Here is a 22,430-nt window from a genome sequence, read left to right on the forward strand (position 1 = left end):
GCTCAGTACCCTCCCCGGACCCACAAGAGGGCTGACGCAGGATCAAGGGGCTGAGGGGGGCCGCGAGGGGCACAGTGGGGCTGCGCACTGGGGTCTCTGCCTCCCAGTCCCACAAGCCGACCTCCCTGCCTTGACACGTCAACCCAAGACATGCCCCCCCCAAACTTGGACACGTCAACCTAAGCCACGGGCCCCCCCAACCTCGGACACGTCAACCCCAAGCCACGGGGCTAACACAAGGACAGGTTCACCGATGGCCCTGGACACGAGTTTGTGAAGAGACCACCCACAGAGCCACAGCTACCGCTCGGCTCCTTCTCCCAGACTCTGACACACGCGAAAACGGTTTCCCCACACGATGGACACAAGATACAAACACGACTGGGGAACCAGCACCTGTCTGGTCACACCACTGGCCACCACCCTGCTCCTAAGAGCCGTACAGCACTTTATTCACGGACACTCCCACGTCCGGCCAGACCCTGGCCCAGGGAGGGCGGTCTGCCAAGCAGTTTTATGTCCGGGGGCTTTCTGGCCTGACCAAGGTCAGCAAGGCATCCACGCTCTCTGGGGCCCGACCCTGTGCCGACACAGCGCGTCAGAGAACTGTGTCCTCCGTCTCAGGAACAGGGCCCTGCGGTCCTGTGCCCCAACGCCACTCAGCGCAAGAAGCCAAAGGGACAGCGCCTCCCTGCGTGTGCTGGGCCTGCTGGGGTCACTTCCGGCTCTGCAGCAGCCGCTGCTCGGTCTGTAGCTCTTGGCATCTGGCCCCCTTCACTTTGGCCCCAGCCCGAAGCCGCCGCCTCTTCTTCCGAGCCCCTCTCCCGCCTGGGCCCCCACGCTGCTCCTGGGGCGCCACAGACTCAGCTCCCGAACCCCGCCGCCGCCGCCGCCTCATCCTCCTCTTGGATCCGGAGCTCGGGTCTGGACACGAGTCCTCCTTCCTGCCTTTCCCTAAAACAGCAAGGCCACGTGAACGAGGCACCGTCAAGGCCTGGTTACCCCACTTCCATTCTGACCACAGCACCAGCTCCAGGACCACACAAAGGACACACAAGAGGACCCGACAGCCTCGGTGGCAGACCTGCCCGCGCCAACAAGAGTGCCCCTGCCAGTGTGGACATCAAGTCCCACGGCCATCAGGCAGACATGAGACAGTGCTGGCTCCCGACCTGGCAGGCTGACCCGGGCAAGCCCGCAGGAAAGCCAGCAGGCCGGCAGACTTGACAGGAAGGGGCTGCGAAGGTGAGACTGAGAGGATGGGCTGGCTCAAACCCAGGATGGAGCGGACCCAACCTGGTGCAGGACAGAGCCAGGGGACAGGCCAGTGAGCACAGCGAGGGCCCAGGCGTAAGCCAACACGGGTGGAGGTGACCCGGGCAGGAAGAGAATCAGGGTGAAGTCAGGAGACCCTGCCAAGGGCAGACCCCAGACGGAGACCATTAAGCACACGCGGGCGACACAGGAGGGCTCTCAGCCAGGGCTGGGCCCACACCTGTCCCTCTTCCGCAGCCCTTTCCTGCCCTGCCTGGTCCCACGCACACAGCCCATCTGCACAGCAACATGGCCCCGTGGGGCAGTGCGTGCAGGGCAGCCCCGGCAGGGCTTTAACCACAGTCCTGCGGACAAGCTGGGAGGGAGGGGAGAGCAAGGCTGAGCCCGCAAATACCAACGCCCCATCAGCGCCAGACGCCGCCCGTCCTACCTGGATGGTTTTGTGACCTGGCTTTGGGCAAACACTTCCTTGGCCTCCTCTCCTGCTCCTCGTCTCGCAGGTTCCTGTAGGCTTTTTCCGGTACGTCATCTTCTGGGAAGATGCCTACAGACCAAAGCCGGCCATCAGGAAGCTAAGGCAGGTCAGGTGTTTTCGGTGTGCACGTCGGGGCCGTGAACAGCCACACGGGCACCACCGCCGTGCACTCCGTGCCTCATGGCCCCGTGCTTGGGCCCAGGCAGCGGCCAGCGGCTCCAGACCGTGTAGGAGATGGGCCGCCAGCCAGAGCCAGGTCCCGGAGCCCTCACGCTCCCTGGTCCTCGATTCCCTAAAAAGCTAAGGCTGAGAGGGGCCATGGCGATGCTCTCCGTGTCGACGGGGCTCTGTGCGTGGAAACCCCACCACACACCCGGTGTTCACGCACACCGCCGCGTGAGAACGTTACCAACAAACACCGGACCTGAGCTACCAAGGACCTTGTGGGGACAGAGGAAGGGAGGACACGAGACAAGGACAGGAAAACACCGAGGGCAGAGCCACGGTGGCGGCCGTGCAAGCTTACACCATCAACCACCGCCCCCAATGTTACTCTGTGTCTAAAACCTCTCACAGCGGGAGGGCCCCGTCCACAGCACCGCCGACCAGCCACAGGGCAGGCCACAGAACTCACGGGACATGCAGATTCTCAGGCCCCTGCCCTGGGGACCGGCATTGGGCGTCAGGCCTCCCGGGGATTTGGCACGCCCTGACCCGAGAGCCACCGAGAGGGGCAAGGATGAGCCGCAGAGCACCCCAGGACCCTCTCCCAGAGAGGGAGCCCCGCCTGGGCAGCGATGGACCCCGCGGGGAGGGCGACCATGGGAGACAGTGTGCCCAGGACAAGGACGGGGCTCCGGGCCGGGATCTCGGCCTGAGATGCTCACCTTCAGCGAGGTCCTGCAACCTGAAAGGAAAGATGGGTGCTCACCAGGGTCGCAGCTTCCACATGAGTGGGGACACGGCCCTCCCGCTGGCTGCCCGGGGGGCCACCCTCAACGCTGCCCCTCCATCTGGGTTCCAAGGGCGGGAAGGAGGCACCGAGGCCGAGAGATGGAGCCAGTTGGGGCGGAGGCAGGTGGGGCAGAGAGCAACTCCAAGGGGAAGGGGAGGGTGTTGCCTGCCCCCTTCAGGGCAACTTACTTCCGGATCACTTTGTAGAGGCGCTTCCGGTTCTGGGAAGGGGTGCTCTGCTCACTGGCCACCGCGAACAGTCTGCCGGCCACGGCCTTGTAGTCAAACTGCAGCACAGAGACAGACGCCGGTCACCTCCTGGTCCAGGACCCAGGAACCAGGTGCGGACCAGGTGCAGATCCTCCGGTGGGTCCCAAGGACATGCACAGGCATCCTCCCCTCCCTGAGTCCCCTCTGCACACGCAAACACTGTGTGCAACACAAGGCAGCGAATGTGCCCCTGGGGCCGCTGCCACCCTGCGAGGAGACCACCCCGGCCGCGTAGCCTCTGTGACGACGCCCTACAGCAGCCACGTCAAAGCGGCAGAAAGAACACGCGTCACCCTCATTTTGACAGATGTCATTTAAGCCAATACACTTCGTTCTCACTAATTTAACAAGTAACCAACATTCACAGCTTCCCAGCAAGTCTGCTCCTGCTGGGCTCTGACCCCAAGCGGGACCCGAGGCGAACTCCCGGCAATGCCGTCTCTTCTGCCCTGTGCCCCACGAGGCGAGCAGAGAGCACACCCGGGGCCGGTGAGCAGCAGCGCAGCCCAAGCCCCATCGGCCACCCCCGCCCCGGTTTCAAGGCCTCCCGGCCGCTGCCCAGGAGGGTCCAGCGCGCCTACCCCCCGCGAGCCCAGGCCACCCACCTGGAGGACGGGGCCCACGGCGTCCTCACCACGTCCCAGTGGCTCGTCGCTCCTGTCGGGGGGTGCAGCCCCACGGGGGGAGCCTGGAACAAAAGGGCCCTCATGAACTCAAGCATGCGTGCCCAGCGTGCACAGCACCCGGGCACAAACACCCAGGACCCACGAGCCCGTGTGCCTGGGCAGAGGCACAGCTATTGGCTAGGGCAGCCTCGAAGAGGGCAAGGAGCCCCTGGAGGAGACGTGCCCGGGCAGGCGGGCCAGAGCCATCGTCCGGAGGGTGAAATTCGCGGGCATGAGCCACGGATGCCTCACGAAGCCGCTACAGGGTCAGAAATTCCAGAACCAAGGAAGAAGGGGAGCCAGGTCCAGCCACCGCGCAGGCCGGATCAAGGGGCCACAGAGACAGTGTTTCTGATCATTGAGGGCTCGGTGTCACTGCCTGCAGAACGGAACTAACAACAGGCAGGCGAGCGTGACAGAGAACGAGGACGGCGGGGCCACAGGCAGGCTCCGTGGGCCAAGGGACAGGACGGGCAAGATGCACAGGATGGCGGGATGAAATGCTAGGGACACAGGGGGCACGGGGGCGGGGTGCACACAGCCACCTAGAAACACTCCAGCAGGGCTGTCGGAGCAGACGGCAAGAGAAAGGAACCCTTAACTCCATAGGGCCAAATTCCGTAAGGGTTCCAGAATGTTCACCGGGGGAAGGCAGTATCTTCAAAAAAAGGTGCTGGGAAAACTGGAAGGCCACAGGGAAGGGAACAAAACTGGGTCCTTCACTCAAGCACAAGTTCAATCTAAAGGAAATACGAGACCTCTGTGTGAGAACTCAGTAGCACTCTTTAAAAAAAACACAGAGCAGGGACGCCTGGGTGGCTCAGTCAGTGGAGCATCTGCCTTCAGCTCAGGTCATGATCCCAGTGTCCTGGGGTGGAGTCCTGCAGCGGCTCCTTGCTCCACGGGGAGCCTGCTTCTCCCTCTGCCGCTGCCTGCTGCTCTACCTGACTATGGTCTCTCACTCTAACAAATAAGTAAATTAAATTAAAAAACAAAACAAAACAAAACACAGAGCAGGGGCACCTGGGTGTCTCAGTAGGTTAAGCCTCTGCCTTCAGCTAAGGTCATGATCTCAGGGTCCTGGGGTCGAGCCCCGCATCGGGCTCCCTGCTCAGCGGGGAGCCGGCTTCTCCCTCTCTTTCTGTCCCTTCCCTCGCTCTGACACAAATAAAATCTTAAAAAAAAAAAAAAGAAAAAGCACAAGCAAGACCTTCACGAGACCAGCTGCACCAATGAGCTCTTAGGGCCCTAAAGACCCCCGGGGCAGGACAAGAGACCAACCGAACGTGATGGAAGTTCACGCTCCACGCACCAACAGCCGTGATGCAGAAGGCCGCCAGCAGAAAGCGGAGAGCTACTTGCGAGTCCCGGACGGACAGGGCTGGAGCGCCCAGAAGGCAGCCCGAGCTCCCAGCACTCCGCAGCACACGACCCCCTGAAAGCAAAGGACTCGAGCGCACAGGTCTCCAGAAAGACGCACAGATGGCCGACGGGCACGTGAAGATGCTCCACGTCCCTGGTCGACAGGGACCTCGGGGAGATACCCCCTCCCACCCATGGGGGTGGCTCCTGGCAACGTGACAGGCCGCTGGGCCCCCGCGTGCTGCAGGCGGGTACACGGAGAGATGCGGCTACAGTGGGAACAGCACAGTGGGAGGCCCTCAAGAATGTTAAGAATTACACGTGACCGCGCAAGCCTACGTCTGGGTACTGGCCCCCAAGAACTGGAAGCCGGGTCCCCAAGAGACACTTGCTCGCCCGTGCTTACTGCGTTACTCCCCGGAGCCAAGACATGGCAGCACCCACGGGAGCCCTGATGGGCGCAGATAAGCACAACGCGGCCTCACGTGGTGGGACAGTACCCAACCCTAGGAGGAGGAAACAAACTGGCCCATGCTGTGACAGGGATGGACCTCGAGGACACCGTGGCCAGTGAGATGAGCCAGCCACGGGACAAACAGCGTGTGACCCACTCACAGGAGGGACCCAGACCAGTCAGACCCACGGGGACAGGGAGGCGAAGGTGGGTGCCAGGTGCTTGGGGACGGGTTGTTGTGGGGAATAGTGTTTCCGTGTGGAAAGCTGGAAAGTTCTGGAGGCGAACGGCGGTGGTGGCTGCACGAGCCTGTGAATGCAGTGAATGCTCACAAACGATCAGTTCCTCTCCCGCCCGGGGACAATTCCAGGGAATGCTTGGTCAAGGCCTCGCCCCCCGCCGCCCCAAGACAGAGTCTCCCGGAGCCTGGACCACCGCCGCAGCTCGTGGGAGGTCTGAGCTCTCGAACCAGCCCTGGGAGTCAGAGCCATTCCGAGCACGGGGATCCTCGCGGACCGCAGGGTCAGAGACCTGAGCACTGAGTGCCCCAGAGGCTTGGGGTTTGCCACCTACGCCGCTGCAGAGGAGGGGAACACAGCCCTGTCCCCAAGGCCACACGAGGAGGACAGAAGACGTGGAACCAAAGACAGCTGTCTCAAGAGAAGACTCTCAAAGGCCTGGCGCCCGTTTCAGCATGGAAAAGATCTCTGATGGTGGCGTTAAGCCGCGGGAGAGCAGCAGCGAAGAGTTCTCGAACACTACGGGAAACTGGCGGACTGACAGGACCGAGGCAACGGCAAGAAGGGGGCCCAGCTCTTGCAGCATCTGATGACAGTGACTCGGCAGACTAGACTGTCCCTCAGAAATATGTCGTCGTGAAGGAACAAGAGCCCCATCTAAGCCAGAGACCGCGACGGCCTGCTCCAGCCAGAGCTCGAAGTGGTTCTGGAAACCTCAGTGGTAGGCATGGAGGTGGCCTGGTGGGAAGGACAACCACGGTCGTGGAGGGCATTCCCAGGGGTGAGGCGGCGGCCGCGGGGCAGGAACGAACGGAGCTGGTGACGACGGAGCGACTCCACGGCAGGCGGAGGTGGTAGGACTTGGGCAGTTGCAACTCTGGACCCGGGAGGAGGGAATTTTGGAGGCAGGGGCTCTGGCCCGTGGTGGTGGAGGCCAGTCCTGTGCCAAACCACGAAACCAAGGTGGCCGCAGCGGCTCCGGCTGCAGCAGGAGGTTCTCCTCGCTGCCAGGACAGAGCTGAGCAGGAGAGCAGAGCCGGGTGCAGCCACGGGGGCAGGGGAGCCACAGGAGGGAGCCAGGCAAGCCACGGCTTCCAAGAGACCTGGGCCCTCAGCCACGCCCTGTGGTGGCAGGGCCAAGCTGCAGCGGAGAGGACACGCTCTAGAGCGTCAGAGCAAACGTCTCGAGGACTGATTCGTGACTAAGAGCGCATCAGAGCGTTGGTTCTGTTCTGCGGACAGCACAGCGCGTTCCCACAGAAGACCAACGTGGGCTTTTCCTGTCCCGCCCACGCTGTTGACCACTAAACCAACAGTCTGACCACGACGCTGAACAAACGTGTCTTAAAAAAAAAAAAAAAAAAGTTGACGTAGTAAACTTTACATGATGCGGATTTTACCACCAAAAAAAAGAGCAGGTGGCAGGGAGAAGTCCCGAAACCGGCGCATTGATGCACCCCTGCAGCCACGGGCCATGACCCAGTCCACGGGCCCCCTGGGATGAGCCCACGCCCCACAAGGAGCCACGTTAGCATCAAGACTGTCAGCAGCAGCGGGCGCCCGGGCCATGACCCCGAAGGCCTTCAGTGGACACCACCCGTGGCACGTTTCCCTGTGGGAGGACCCACCGCTCCCTCGTTCCCCCCAACCCCCATCAGGCGGGCTCCTCCTCTGTGCTGGGGTCGCTCCCAGCACTGGGGACGCAGCTGTGACCAACAGAACTCCCTGGCCCAGGAGAGCCGACATCCGGTGGGGAGAAAAGGCCACAAATGATAAACAAGTAATTTATGTGATTTCAAGTGATTCATGCAAAAAAGTAGGACACCTTGTGGAGAAACCCAGCAAGGGAGACAGGGTGGAGACGGGGAAGTCCGGGTGGGCCTGGTGGAGGGCGGGGACCGGAGAGGAGGGGTGAGCAGGGCAGAGGTGGGGGTGTGGGGGGGGAACAGTAGGCTAGAGACCAGCGGGAGTCAGGACGGCATCCTGAGAACAGGGCTGTGGGGGGAGACTGCAGGGACCCCCGCAAGCACTGAAGCCTGCCGGCCTGAACGGGCACCGTCACCGCGGCTGCGCTGACTCCTCACCTGGCTCCATGGATGGTGCATCCCGCTCGCACTCCTCGTCCTCTGACGTCCCCTCCTCCCCCTCCTGCGCATCCAGTTCATCCAGAAGGTCCTCGATGGCAAACGGGGCCTGTTCCACGATCGTCTCGAAGACGCCCCGAGTGATGTTATGCAAAACCAGGGGGCTGGGGGGCAGCAGGCGCCAGCGGGCCCGTCAGGCTGGGCGCCTGTCCCCACCCGTCCCCACCCCCGCTGCGGCCCCTCCGGTGACCCCGTCACACACACGCGACTCCGCCTCTCTCCCGGGAGGGAACAGCGACTCCCCACAGGCGGGCACCCTGAGAAGCTGGGGGAAAGAAGACCCAGGCCGGAGGAGACCCCCTGCCACTCACTCCTGAGTGCGAGCAGCGATGGCGCAGAAGGGCTCGATGAACTTGAGGTTCTGGTCCGCCGTCAGCTACGGAGATAAGGAGGGGGTGGCTGCCTCGGTCCCTGGTGTGGGAGCCCTGGGAAGGGGTCGGCCACCGCCTGCGGCCCGCTGCCCTCACCTCAGCAGCGCCCACTTTGCTCAGCTCCTCAAGGAAGATCTCCAGGAAGTGGCTCTTCACCCCGCTGGGGGCCTGGCTGTCGGGGTGCAGGATCTCCGTCGTCAGCAGCTCCAGCAGCTGCTCGATCTGCCTAAGAACGGAAAGCGGCCAGTGCGGCAGGCAGCCCCCGCCGGCGAGGAGCCCGCACAGCGATGCCATCCCGGGCCAGCGCCCGCCTCCCGACTCACTGGCTTCCTCACCTCCACGGGAGGTGACCTGGTGACCTGGGTGCGTTCCAGCACAAAGGACTCCTGACCACAGACCCGGGGCCACCGTGGGCAACACAAGCGTGGCGAGGCCACGCCTCCGCTATAAGGGCTGGGCGTGTACACGTCGCACACGCTCACACACGCCTTCCCTTCTGTGCGCAGACCCCAAGTGTAAGGGCAAAGGCCAGGTGTGACAGGAGACTACACCACGGCATCTTGCATCGCTCTGTCCTCACGGGAACTGTCCAGGAGGGCACACCAGGGCAGAGGAAAGGCGAGGCACAGAGACGGGGGAGAGCTGCGTTCCCGGTCCCGCGGCAGAGTATGTGGCCCCGGGCCGGCCACGTCTGCCAGCCCCATCTGCTGTCCCCGAGCGTGCTGGTGTCCGTGGTCTCAGAGGCCTGGGGCTCCCGGGTCAGAGAGCTCTGGTGACCAGTCTTTGCTGATCTACAGCCTGGGGACGCTGAGTAACACACCTGAACCGGAGAACACAGTGGTGTGTAACGAGCCCTGCGGGGGGGGGGGGGGGGGGGGGGGTCACACAAGACAGCACTGCGGCTTCACCAGCCCCAGAACAGAAGGGAGGATGCCGTCTGCAGCTCAGGAAAGGGGAGCCCTCCTCCCAGGCCAGTGACACTAGCAAACGCTGACCAGCCAAGCAGGGCTACCCAGTGCGCGGGAACGGGGACAGGCTATGGGAACAGAGAGCCGCTTCGAAGGGCCCATCAGAGACTCCCGGGTTCTCCCAAAGGCTCACTCTGCACCTCTCACCAGCAGTGAGAAAGGACTACTCTTTTAAGAACAAACCAAAAGAGTTAACAGAAATAAAACGTCCCTTCGGCTTCCGGTTCTGCTCATGCACGAGCCACCCGTGGGGACCGAATCCTACATCCTGAGACAGTGAGACCCCCCGGGGCTCGGCTCGCGGGAACGAAAGGATGAAAATCCGGCACCAGCAGGGGCACCCTTGCCCGAAAAGGTCATTCGTAGTAATTCTAAACTCCGAAGACCCCAGGGAACTACAGGCTGCTCCTGCCGATCTGTTCCACATGGGAAAAAGTGGGCCAGGGGCAAGTAGGTCACCCTGCTCTCCCGGAGCCCAGCCCCTGGGCCGGCGCGGGTGCTCGTGTTCACGGACTGGAAACAAACCGGTCAAGCGTACCCGGCCTCATTACAAAACCATTCCAAACATGCCGTTTCCAAGTCTGTCTCCCCTTGCCACCGCCCCCCAGAGCACACAGCAGGCACGGACACGAGGGGCGCTGGCGTGTCTTCAGGGAAACCACAGCAGCCTACAAACGGTCTGCCCCGACGCCAATGCCGCCTGGAGCACGGCGGCGTCCCAGAGATCTGTCGGTGGGGGCTCGCGTCTTCCTTCGACGTCTGACAAAGTTTTCTGAGTTCCTTCTACTGGGAACATGTCACTCTCGTAATGAGAAAAGACCGAAAAAAATGAAGCTTTATACTAATTAAAAAAACTTCAAAACATGAACTCAGAAACCCGTTTGGTGCGGCGGCTCTCGGGCCACCTCCCAGACGCGGAGAGGCCGGCCGCCACCACGGGGAGCCCCGGCTCAGCCGGCCCTGCCCCAGCGGGCTCCCTGGAGGGTGGAGGAGGAGCTCGGGCTCGGCACAGCCCTGCCGGCCCAGGGCCAGGGGAAGCCCGAGGCTGGCCAAAAACACAAGCCTCGTCGTCTGGGGGACACGCGCTACCCCCCCGCAAGCACCTCTGTCAAAAGCGACAAGTCTGAATGACGTGTTTCTAGAACCAAGGCACACGCCACTGACGACAGAGTGGAATACACCACGTTACACCAAAAACAACAACAACAACAACAAAAAAGCGCACCTCAGCTATACACCAGTTATACTGAAAAGCAAAACCGTAATAACGAGAAAACTCAGTTTGGATTCACAGAAGAACTTACCGTCAAGGCTGAAAACGTTCACTTCTGTGAATATAGACACAAAACCTTAATTTTGAAAACGCGTTCACTTCAAGCACCATCAGGTCCCCCGTTAACGGGAAGATGGACCTCTCCTTGACGAGGGACTGAGGGAGAAGCACATGAGCCCAGCCCCCCGCCCCCAGTGCCAAGACACGCTCGCCCGCGAGAAGAGGCCGCGCTCCGGACGGGCCTCGAGTACCAACCTTTCTTCCCACCCATGCGTCTTCAGGGCCTTCAAGGACTCGTTCAGGACCATCCGCATGAGCTGTGGCATGGACGGAGATCCTCGTTAGTGGGGCACAGCCCAACCTCCCCAGAACCCCCCGTGCTCCCGGTCATCTCTGTGGCCCCGAGCACACAGTAGGCCCCCAAGAGCTGTTGGCAGAGGGGACACCGAGTCCAGAGAACAGGTCGCCGCCCCCAGGTTGGAGTGCGCCCGCCTTCCAAGAGCACCAGGACTTGGGGCTCACAGCAGACACATCGGGGAGCAACCGCGGTCACGAACGAAAGCCAAGTGCAACGGTCGTCATTTCAGGAGTGCAAACAGGGAACGAAGAGCCTGTCCCCCCGAGGAGGCTGAGGTCCTGGGGAAAGGCTCCCCTGAGCTTTCTGACGGACTGCTCTCCCCAAAAGACAACAAACGTGTCTGCTTCCTCTCTCATCCCCAGAGGCAAAACTCCCCCCTTTCAAAGCTCACCCTTTACAACAAATCCTGACCCCAGCACCACGATGCCCCACTTCCCCTTGACCACGGCTCACAGCTTCTCCAGCCGGTTTTCCTTCCGTCCAGATGGGAAGCCGTGCACACGTGGGGTCCGCGAGTGTAAAGGGACAGAGGATGCATGTGGGGATGGGTTTCCTGGCCATCAGATGTGCCCTGGGACACCAGGGGCCCTGGTGACACCACTCCCAGTGCCTGCAGCCACTGGAGGCTTGGCCTCTCCAGCAGGCTGTGCTGGCGGATGCGGTCCCACAGCCCCCCCAGCAACAAAAGCCATCCTATCACGCACACAGCAATGGCACCTCACGGAGACTCCTACGTCTGTAAATCCGCGCTGTGTGGCCGTGCCCAGCCCGGCCCCTGCCCCCGGCCCCAGAGGCTTTAGCGTCCCTCCCTTCCAGAGCTCCATGCCTCACCCACTAGCGGGTGCTCACCCCGACATCTGAGACACACAGTGTCCACGGAACCCCAGGCCACGTCTGGGCGGGGAGCCGATCCCAGTGGCAAGTCACGAGTAACTGCAGCCCCAAAGGCACCATCCCCAGTGAGGCCCAGCCCACGGCCCGCTGGGACACCCGCTCGCAGACAGCAAGCCCCAGTGAACACACCGCGGGAACAGGAGTGCCGTTCAAATGCGGGTGGGGATCCGGAGTCTCCGAATCTGAGGGCCACGCAGTACCCTGAACTCTCAGGAGCGCGGCGGCAGAAAGGAAAGGGGATTCTGCACACAACGGCTCTACCATCCATCCCCGCCCAGCAAAAAGCACCTTCCCACCTGTGCGCCCACAAGTGGATGAGGGCCTATGGCTGGGGCAAGAGCTCCCGGCAGGTCTGCTGGCACGCACGAGCTCGTGGCTTCTCCAGCAGGGGACAAGCCTGCAGCCCCGGTCCTCCCCAGGTGGGCGGCTTTGACCCTCCTCCTCCGAACCCGAACCTGTGCTGTTGAAGTCCTGAGTTCTCTGCCTGCTCACCTACCCTCGGAGATGGGGCACACACTGGACAACCCAAGCCCTGCGCGCCCGCCACGGCCTGCGCTCCCCTCACAGGCCATGAGACGTATGGGTCAGTCCCCAGGAGGGCCGCCCTGCCACGGCAGGAGAGGCCCAGAGGCTGCAGCACTCAGGGCTATGCCCCAGCTCCCCCAGCCCCGCCGGTTCCCCAGGGCCCAGGAGCGGAGCACGGCCCCTCACCATGTAGAACTTGTCCAGGCGCAGTCTGTCGATGCCTGTCCACTCGCGGTTCATGGTCTGCCAGAACGTCCGCAGGAACAGGTGCTCTGAAGGAGAAAAGGTCAGAGAGAATCACGGGGGGACGTGGAAGTCGCCCTGGGAAGCAAGGGGAGAAAGCACGGAGAAAGCTGCTCAGGACATCCCAGGTGGCCAGCCTCTGGGGTCCTCAGTCCAGTCTGTCGCACTCAGAAGAGCTGTTACAAGCGAGGCTTAGAGATGGGGCTGGGGGAACCTCAGAAAGAAAAGCCAAGCCCAGCTCCGACCTCCGCCTCGGTGCCCCGGAGAACGGGCGCGGAGCGGGCACAGCCAGCAGCAAGAGCAGCCACTGCTCAGACCCCGCCTGACCCCCGCGGGCGGCTCTCCCCCTCCTGGCTTGGCTGGGCCCCGCCCCACCCCCACGCCGGGCACTCGGATAGGCACAAACCCTCCCGGTAACAGGAGGTCAGACACACGGTGCTACAGGCGAACCTGTGTCCCCCATGTCATGTCAAAGGCCCAACCCCAGGTCCTCGAATAAGACTTTGTTTCAAGATAAAGTCTTCAAAAGGTTAATTAGGATAAAATGAGGTCACCAGCGTGGACCTTACACCGTGACTAGTGTCCTTCTAAGAAGAGACGGGGACACAGACACGCACACAGGAACACGCCACGACACGGGAGAAGACAGCGCCTGCACGTCCAGGAGAGAGGCCTTGGGGAACCAGCCCTGCCCGCGCCTTGACCTCGGGAAAGGAACGGGGCCTCTCTGATCCGTAACAAGTTTCTCCAACAGCAAAGGGCTGGTCAGACGGTTCGATCGCGGGCAGTGAGTCCATGACCCATTCAACTGTTAGCGCGTGATCGGTCTGTGCCGCCGTTTGCTGAGCACAGAAACTCTTCTGCAGGCTCTCACAGCGGAACGCTACGGCAGACGGACCCCCACTGACGACTCAGATGCCAGCGACGCACTCCCAGACTGAGACCTAGTCACGGTCTCTCACCGTGACTACTCTACCTACTAACCGTAACTCAACCAAACCCACCCACCAGGCGTAACCACGGGCCCCACCGGCAACAGCCACAGCCATCTATGTCAGAGGCGTGGGCCCCCCCGGCTGCCCCCCACCCTGAGTGTCAGAGGGAGGTGCCCGGGCTCCACCCCACGAAGCTTAATTCAGCCGGACCAGAGTCCGATATCAAGATGCCTACAGATGCCCAAGGGACAACAGCGGGCAGACAGCAGGGCTGAGGGCTACGGATCTTGGGCAGGACAAAAACACGGAGGAGTCGGGGAAGCGTTCACAGGGAACGCCGCCACCAGATGACTTGGTCCAGCAACTCAACAACACTGCACGAGATGTCCACCTGCATTTTAAAAACTAGATCCTGGCCCTTCAGCCTCGAGCTGGGTCCACGCGAGATAAACAACTCGATGCGGCCAGACACGTGGAACAGGGTTCCACCGGTCAGCGCCAGCGATGCCAGCCAGGAAAGGGACCTCTGCTTGCCCCTCGTCTTAGAACGCAAGCCTTCCATGTCTGGTAGCCAACTCTGGGCAGCTCTGCCCCTCCCAAAGGGTCTCCCCGGGGCCAGGGTACTCACGTGCCTCTGTCGTCTGAAAGGCATGCAGGAGCTGGGCAATGGTCCTCCCTAGTTCCTCCTGGGTAGAGAGCAGCAAACACACGCACACATAAGAGAAAAGAACAACACTCTCTGACCCCGAGGACACGTGGTCTCACAAGCAGCAGCAGGAACAGAAAGACACCCGCGCGCCCCCCGCGCTCATGCACACGAGAAGCAGCTCCCGCCAGCCTCGCAACCCCGCGTGCTTCAGGTCTGCAAGCTGCACTGTTGTGAAAGGCCTCCTCCCGCAGCCGGAGCGGACAGCGGCGCCCCACTACCACGGGCAGCCACTGCCCCCATGACCGAGGCCTCGAGCCACAGAGGCTGACAGTCGAAGGAGGGCCCAGGAGCCATGGGGCGCCCCGAGCAGCTGGGAGAAATTGGACCCCTAGAAACTGCTTGCTGCCAGCCTCCGTCACTGCGTCGCTGTGCCAGGCATCCCTTAGGGCACTTACTAAACAGACCATCCCAGAGCCGCCTTTTACTGGGCACTGAATACAGCACAGGACTCTGCGTTTTAGACGTACCCTCCCGGGGCGCCAGGGTGGCTCCGTGGGTTAAGCCTCTGCCTTCGGCTCAGGTCATGGTCTCAGGGTCCTGGGATCCAGCCCCACATCGGGCTCTCTGCTCAGCAGGGAGCCTGCTTCCCCCTCCCTCTCTGCCTGCCTCTCTGCCTACTTGTGATCTCTGTCTGTCACATAAATAAATAAAATCTTTAAAAAAATAAAATAAAGGTACCCTCACCACCCAGGTGATTTTGAAAAAGTGAACGATTTATTCTAACACACTTTCAAAAAGGCCAGCATTCGGGGCACCTGGGTGGCTCAGGAGGCCGGGCGTCTGACTCTCGGATTTGGCTCAGGTCATGGTCTCAGGGTCGTGAGACTGAGCCCTGCGACAGGCTCCACGCTGTGCAGAGTCGGACTGGGATTCTCTCTCCCTCCCCGCCCCCATCCCAATGCACACAGGCTCCCTAAATCTTAAAAAAAAAAAAAAAAAAAGAAAGAAAGAAAGCTGGCATCTTGGGCAGTGACACAGCCCTGTGTAAGATCCTGTCCCAGGGGTGCGTGACAGCACACACCTGTCCAAACCCACAGAATGCACACACTCAAGGTGAACCCGCACACCCACTATGGACTCTGGGGGTCAGTCTGTGCCAGGCAGGCTCATCACCTATAACGAACGCACGGCTGGGGGGGGAGGCTGTGCACGTGTGGACAAAAGGGCTGTACAAGAGCTTTCTGTACCTTCCTCTCAATTTTGCTGTGAAACTAAAATTACTCTAAAAAATACTCTAGTTTTTAGAAAATTAAAAAAAAAAAAAGAAAACTCGCAGGAGAAACCCTTTTCTCAGCAGACTTGGGTTCTGTCCCTCCTCGTCCCTCATTTTGGTGCCCGGACACACACCCATCCGGATGGTGCTCCCTTAGCACCACCACCTACACTCGAACCATGGGCCCCGGCCCTCTGACTGCAAACAAAGTGTCAAAGCTGTAAAATTCCACTCAGTGCCTTTGGCTGCACTGGAGAGAGGGTCAGCCACCCGCCCTCTGTCCTGCACCAACGATGGGGCTCCAGCAGCTCCCACACTCACCTGGAGGAGCGGCTTGTCCTGCATCCACATGCAGTAAAACAGTCCCTTCCAGACCTTCAGCAGCTCGTCGTGAGTGAAACCACCTGCGGCGGCACCAGCAACACTCAGGCAAAGCGCACCCAACTGTCAGGGCCACACTACGCCAGGGACGCGGAGCCGGCCTTAGCTCAGTGCTCCACCGGGAAGCACACCGGTCCCCTCCCACTGCCTGGGGCTCTAAGTACCCCCCGTAAGGGCCGTCTCATGATTCAGCAAACACCCCGAGTATCCGGATCCAGGGCCCCAGGTGCCCGCGCGGACGCTGGACACGGCGTGGTGTCCTGCGTACAACTCATTCAGCTTGACGCGCTGGGGCTCGTGCCCTGTCCGCGTTTGCCTCAACTCCGAAGGGGAAACTTAACTCCCGCAAACGGTAAGGCGCGCGGGCATACAAAGGCACCGGGCGCACTAAGGGAAGCCCGAGGTGCGCGCGGCGGGGGCTTCTGCGGCGGCGGTTCCCGGACTTCAGCACCAGGAGGGGAGCCTGCGGGGGGCTCCTCCCGCCGGGCTGGGGCGACCGCCAGCGCTTCGGACTCAGGCGGCGGATGGGGCTCACGACTGCGCTGCTAACGGACGCCGCTCGCGGGGCCTCCCTGCCGGGGCCGCGTCCGAGTGTCCCATCCACCCGAGGCTGCGCTCGGCCCGGCGGGATCCGCCGCCGCCCGACTCGGACCGCCATCCGGAAGTGCAGGAGGCCGCTCCGAGAGCGCAAACGGCGGGCAGCGGCGCAGGCGGGATCCGGGGTCCCGGGAGGCCGCCGGCTCCGCGGCGCCAGGGGCTCTCCGGGCAGGAAACCGGGCTGGGACAGGCTCCCCCGCAGGCCCCGCGCGCGCGGACCTGGCCACGTGCGCGGCCCACGAGGTTCCCAGGCTCCCGCGCCCCCAACCCCGCCAGCCCGAGCCCCCGCCCCCGTCCGGCCGCCCCGCGCCCCCCGCCCCGCGGCCCCCGCCCGGCCCCGGCCCACCCAGCCCCGCGCCAACCTGCGGCCCGCTGAGTCCTGGCGACGATGTACTTCCGGAGCCTCTTCACCGCCCGGTCCCGGGTCACCTGCTCGTTTCCGGCCAGGCGCTGGGCCAGCTGGATCTCGGGTGGGAGCTGCACGCGCGGAACCATGGCGAACGCCGCGGACCCGCGGCCCGCCGCCACCCCGTCTTTCCACCCCGGCGCGCGTGCGACGTCACACGACAGCGCCGGTCTCCCGCGGGCGGGCTCATGACGTCACGGAGCGCGCCGGTTCCGCTCGGGGCTCGTGACGTCACAGGGCCGCGACGTCTTCTCCGGAGCCGCCTGCACCGCCGCCTAGCGGCCGGGCCGCGCAATACCGGCGTCGCCTGCCGGGCGGGGTGTCGGTTCGCTCGGACGCTCGGGATTAAAGGGACCCCCTGAAGCGTCCGCGCGCCTGACGGTCACTGGACCGTAGTTCGGCCCGGCCGCTGAGGGCGGCGACAGCCGACAGGCCCCGACGGAGGGGGAAGGGCGGCTGGGCCGGTGCTCCCGGAGGGTCGGACTCGCGCGGCCGGGCCGGGAGGGGCCGGACGAACCCAGTAAAGGCCTCACGGGGAGCCCGGGAGCGCCGGGGAGCGGCTGCGGAGCGAGAGCGGCCGGAGTTCGGTTCGGTGCCGGCCCCGGCCTGAACCGCGGACCCTCCGCCGGCAGCCGGACACCGAGAGCTTCCCGGGGAGCGGGGCGGGGCCCCACCGGGACGGGCGGGCGGGGCGCGGGCGGCGCGGGAAGGGGACGCGCGGCGGGGACGCGCCCTCGGGCTTCTCCGCGCGGCGGGTGGAGCGTCCGGTCGTAGTCAGTGTCTCGGGGAAGGAAGTGCGGTAAGGGGAGCCGGGGGCGCCCGCGGTGATGAAAGGCCACCGGCCACGGGGCAGAGAGGCCTGAAGCCGCGCCTCTGGGTCCGCACGCCCGCGCGGGACAGTTCGCGGGACGGCGGGGCCGGGGCGGGGTGCGACGTCCAGAGCTTGCGGGAACCCGGGCGCGCAGGGAGCGCTGAAAGCTCCCACCGACGACGTGCGGCTGCAGTGCGGGCAGGTGCGGCTTTCCCAGGCTGGAGCAGCGCTGTGTGCGCGCGAGGGGCCAGCGAAGTCGCTCTGCGAAGTGCTGTGTGTCCAGGGACCCCCGCGACCGCCCGTGGGCCCTGATGTGCCAGGGGGACTCCTGCTGTGATCTATTAAAGCAAAAGGAGCTCCGGAAGCGGCTTGCTGAGTGAGGCGAGGAGGGGCTTCCAGAAGCTTCTCCCGGTGGGATCGCAGCATTTTGTGAATTCGCAGCGAAGAGCTGTGACACGTGTGCGATGCTGTGTAGCCCGCAGCGGGTCAGAGGTCAGCCCCAGGCTTCTACCGAGGGGGATCCTCTGCCTGTCTCGTTCCAAAATTCCAGGCTCCCAGAGGGAGAGCAGGTGTCCCTCACCAGCCTGTGAAAATCAACCCGGGGACCCTCACCCAGGTGGAGCTGGGAAGCTAGAAGGGGGGCCGCCGCCCGCCACGATTAGGGCAGATGTCAACCCAGGCCCAGCGGAAGAGCCGTCCGCAGGAGAGTCCGTGGTGAGGGTCCCTACGGGGAGAGATGCCTCCTGCATCCCCCATGAGACATGGGCCGCTGCTGCAGGCAGCCCGGGAGAAACCGTCACCACCCTGACCCGTGCTCCTCTCCGGCGGACTAATGTCCACAACGGCCTCTTCCAACTTCCTCCTCCGTCCCCAGAAAACAAAGCTTCGAGCCTTGGCCGGACTGGCTGATGGTTTTCGGTAGCTCGCTCGTTTCCAGACACAATGCTCTGCTGTTCCCGAATAAACCCCTTTTATCTGGCAAAATAACTATTTTTAAGGTCCACAAGCCACACTGTTTGTGCAAGTGGTTTTGGCCCAGGGAGGTGCTCTCATCGCGTGGCGGGAACCCTCCTGACATCCACGCTCCGGACAGCTGCCAGCCTTCCGAGCGCGAGGTTCTGAGGAGAGCAGTCAGGACTCCCCTTGCCTACACGCGTAAGACATATTCTCAGTTATGGGCCGAACCGGGTATGAGAGCCGCCGCCGCCCATAAATGACGAGCACGGCTGTGTACCGGAAAGCTCTGTGTTCAAAACCAGGGGGTATGTGGGGCAGCCGGCTGGCTCCGTCTGTGCAGCACTCCACTCTTGATCTTGGGGTTGTGAGTTCGAGCCCTGTGTTGGGCATAGAGCTTACTTTATTTTTTTTTTTTAAAGATTTTATTTATTTATTTGACAGAGAGAGAGAGAGAGAGAGAAATCACAAGTAGGCAGAGAGGCAGGCAGAGAGAGGGGGAAGCAGGCTCACTGCTGAGCAGAGAGCCCGATGCGGGGCTCGATCCCAGGACCCTGAGACCATGACCTGAGCCGAAGGCAGAGGCTTAACCCACTGAGCCACCCAGGCGCCCTAGAGCTTACTTTAAAAAAAAAAAAAAGGAGCGGGTGGTGTTACAGATCTGGCCCACAGACGTTAGTTTGCCAACACTGGATGCCAAAGAGTACCCTCGCCCTGAGGAAACAACTGCAAAGTGGGCAATAGTGAGGTGTCCTAATGTCGGGACGTTGATTCAGCAAATAACCACCCGTAGTAATGGGCAAATAGAGTGAAATGTTAGCAAAGGTGGACGCCAGGGGCAAGAACACAGGTGTTGCCCTGTTTTTCCTATTTTGTCCGTGTTTGGAGATTCTCATGACAAAGTTGGGAAGCATTTTAGAAACTGGTTTTATTTATTTTTTTAAGATTTTATTTGAGAGAAAGCGCACAAGCGGGGGGGCGGGGCAGAGAGAGAGAGAGGAGGAAGCAGGCTCCCCACTGAGCAGAGAGCCAGATGCCGGGCTCCATCCCAGGACCCTGGGATCATGACCTGAGCCGAAGGCAGAGGCTTAACCCATGGAGCCCCCCCAGGCGCCCCCAGAAACTGGATTTAGAATCAGAATGAACTCCGTCACCAAATGTTTACATCTATGAATAGTGACATTGGGAAAAAGACAAGGTCAGGCAGTGAAGAGACACTCGTGTGCGGTACGAAGGGCAGCGTGATGAGCTGCAAACGGTCCTAAAGCAAAAGGAAAAAGACAACCAAGCCTAAGAAAAGAGCGATTTCAATGAGCACATGGTGAATTTGTGACACGAGACTTTACCAAAATAACAAAATGCACCAACATGCGCTTTAAAATGTGCCTTACGGTGTGAACAGCTGTTGGATGCTGGTGGCTAATGGGAGATTAGCATCACATCCGGTGGATCTAAAAAATAATGTGCGGGTGCCTGGGTGGCTCCGTCGGTTGGGCGTCCCAACTTTTGACTTCAGCTCAGGTCGTGATCTCAGGGATGTGGGATTGAGCCCCGTGTCAGGCTCCACACTCAGCGGGGGGTCTGCTCCAGCTTCCCGGTCCCTCTGCTCCTCCCCACACTGGCGTGGGTGCTCTCTCTGGCTCTCACGCTCTTTCTCAAAATAGATCTTTTTAAAAATGAATGAATGTGCTCTATTCTGACTGCAAAGTTCTCCCTCTTACGAAACTTGTCAAAGTCTGCTGTGCACTGCAGGCAAGGACCTGCCATGGATGCTAAAATTGGGGGCAAAAGTGTGATAGGAAATATGGTATTTGCATAGTCTCAAAGGTACTTAGTGGTTACAGTAGGACATAGTCACTCTCAAGTGGAAAACCTGGAAGACACCACTCTATTCAAGACGGAAGTCACCGTCCCCCGTGAGAAGACACGCGGATACCAGGTACCCTTGACGCAGAGCACTGAGAGGACATAGCATCACTGTGGTGAGAAAAAAACACACAGCATCTCCGAGGGCCCCAGAGACACGGGCAGCCGGTTTAGATTTCCAAGTCGGCATGACCGTACGGAAACTGAACCAGAAACCTGACTCATGGCCCAACACCCCACGCATCCGAGGTGCACCTGCTTTGTGAACGACTGAGCTGAAGGGAAACCATCTTGCCCTAGAGATTCCACAAGATGCAAATAAAAAAGCACATAACCCTGCAAAAGCTATTCATTCTCCAGAGTGTAACTTGGGCTCAAAGAAAACTCTTTCTGACTTTGATTCTCAAAGTTGGCTCATTTTGCATCAATAGTTTTCTTCCTGTCCCCAAACCACAACATCAACCCGATCAGGAGGAAACCCCCCCCCCCAGCCCCAAAGAGAACCGGTCCTCAAAGAAAGGTGATCTATACTCTTTAAAGGGATCAAGGTCCTGAAAAACAAAGGCTGAGAGACAGACTGCACAGCCGTGTGGGAGAGGCGGGACCAGAAAGATGACTTTACTGAGACGATGGTGAGTGAGTCAGTCCCGTGGGTCAGCGCGTGTGTTGTAGAGCAAGATTCACTTCTTGCTTCTGAAAACTGCTGTCTCTGCTCCGTATAGTGCCAACATCTGGGAAAAGTTTGCACAAACTGTGCTATCTTTGGAACCTAAACTTATCTCAGAATAAAAAGTTTTAAGTGCTAGAAAAGAAAAAGAAAAGCCAGCCAGGAATGTGGGGAATGGATGTCTTCATCTCGTACACACATCACCCCGTCACGTCTGCCCCACAGAGGCGAAGCCGGGTGTGTCTGTCCGACCACACCCAGGACTGTGTCCGGTGCTGACAGTGTGGAGGACAGCTGTGAACAGCTCACTAGGTACAAATCAGGAACAGAAGTATGCTTATTTACTCCACAGATAATAAGGGCCATCGCATTTCCATACAGTAGCTCATAGAGCCACTTCTCACCCTTGTCCTGCTGTGGAAACAGGGAAACAGAAATCCCTGTTTCTGGATCCCGTGTGTTGCTCCCTCCGCAGACTCTAGGGGAGGACCCTTCCTGCCTCCCCCAGGCTCCCGGCACGCCATGGGTACAGGTGGCCTCTCAGCCATCTCTGCCTACCCCTGTCCACTGAGTCTTCACCCGCTGTCGTCCTTGCCTCACCCTCTGGGTCTCCCAGTTTTCTTACAAGGGCACCAGCCATTGGATTTAGCACCCCCCGCCCCCCTAGTAACCGCTCTTAACTATCCACAGGTGCCAAGACCCTATTTCCAAATTAATGGCTCCTTCCCAGGTTCCAGATGGTCGTGACTTTCAGGAGACACTATGGATCCCACTACCAAAGGGGGGAGGAAGATAAAATCAGTAACGTCTCATGAGTGGTTACTCCGAGCCTCAGACTCCGCATCCGCCTTTAGCAAACCCTAAAACAGTGCTGCAAGGGAGGTATGATTTTTGCCATCTTGTAGGCGAGCAAAGAGGCTCACAGGTTACACTTCCGCCCAGCACGTAGGGGACAAGGCCAAGGACACGCCCCAGCTGACCCACGGCGCTCCGGGGTGTGTGAGTGCCCTCCGCCCTCACCAGGACCACTTCTCCGCTGTCCCCCCAGGGCCCCGAGGCTGTTGCCTGCAGACCTTCTCTCCAGACTCAAACTCACTTGCTCACGGCATGCACGTAGGCTCCTCCCTCATGTTTACGCTCTCAATTTCTCATTATAGAAATTAGGGAAATAAAATTTAGAGGAAGGAACCGGACGTAGCCTCATGGTCTGAAAGAACAAATGACGCGCACCTGCTCCTTCTCTGCATCGGATTTTCTGTTAATGACACACTAACGTATCAATATAACTTATTAATTATATTCATTACGCTCTATTGACAGTTTTGAAGCTGCTTTTCAATAACATACCTAGCATTTTCCCACGGTATCATTAACGTCTCAAGAACATGCAGTATTCCAAAATAAGACAACTCTTGTTTCTA

The 22,430-nt window shown here is 60.9% G+C and overlaps 1 protein-coding gene and 1 long non-coding RNA gene across 3 annotated transcripts; both read right to left on the reverse strand.

Annotated features, from left to right (window-relative positions):
• Window positions 1-431: 431 nt before the first annotated feature.
• Window positions 432-17,357, reverse strand: RRP1 (ribosomal RNA processing 1). 2 transcript variants are annotated; one of them, XM_047719043.1, is made up of 13 exons: window positions 16,668-17,357; window positions 15,649-15,731; window positions 14,034-14,091; window positions 12,414-12,499; window positions 10,706-10,767; window positions 8,306-8,435; window positions 8,150-8,214; window positions 7,779-7,942; window positions 3,580-3,662; window positions 2,894-2,991; window positions 2,638-2,657; window positions 1,706-1,819; window positions 432-954 (listed from the first exon to the last, which is right to left on the reverse strand). In XM_047719043.1, the coding sequence occupies exons 1-13, from the start codon at window positions 16,798-16,800 to the stop codon at window positions 716-718; spliced, it is 1,335 nt and encodes a 444-aa protein (XP_047574999.1). In that variant the 5' UTR covers window positions 16,801-17,357; the 3' UTR covers window positions 432-715. The 2 variants fall into 2 exon arrangements, with proteins under 2 accessions (XP_047574999.1, XP_047575008.1); XM_047719052.1 differs by lacking the exon at window positions 16,668-17,357 and adding an exon at window positions 15,875-16,135.
• A 2,154-nt stretch (window positions 17,358-19,511) lies between these two features.
• On the reverse strand, window positions 19,512-20,425 carry LOC125093639 (uncharacterized). Its single transcript, XR_007125304.1, has 3 exons — window positions 20,308-20,425; window positions 19,868-19,927; window positions 19,512-19,737 (listed from the first exon to the last, which is right to left on the reverse strand). It is a non-coding gene; the product is annotated as an uncharacterized LOC125093639 (long non-coding RNA).
• Window positions 20,426-22,430: the final 2,005 nt, after the last annotated feature.

This window comes from Lutra lutra, chromosome 1 (genome assembly GCF_902655055.1).
Source record: "Lutra lutra chromosome 1, mLutLut1.2, whole genome shotgun sequence".
Lineage (NCBI taxonomy): Eukaryota > Metazoa > Chordata > Mammalia > Carnivora > Mustelidae > Lutra > Lutra lutra.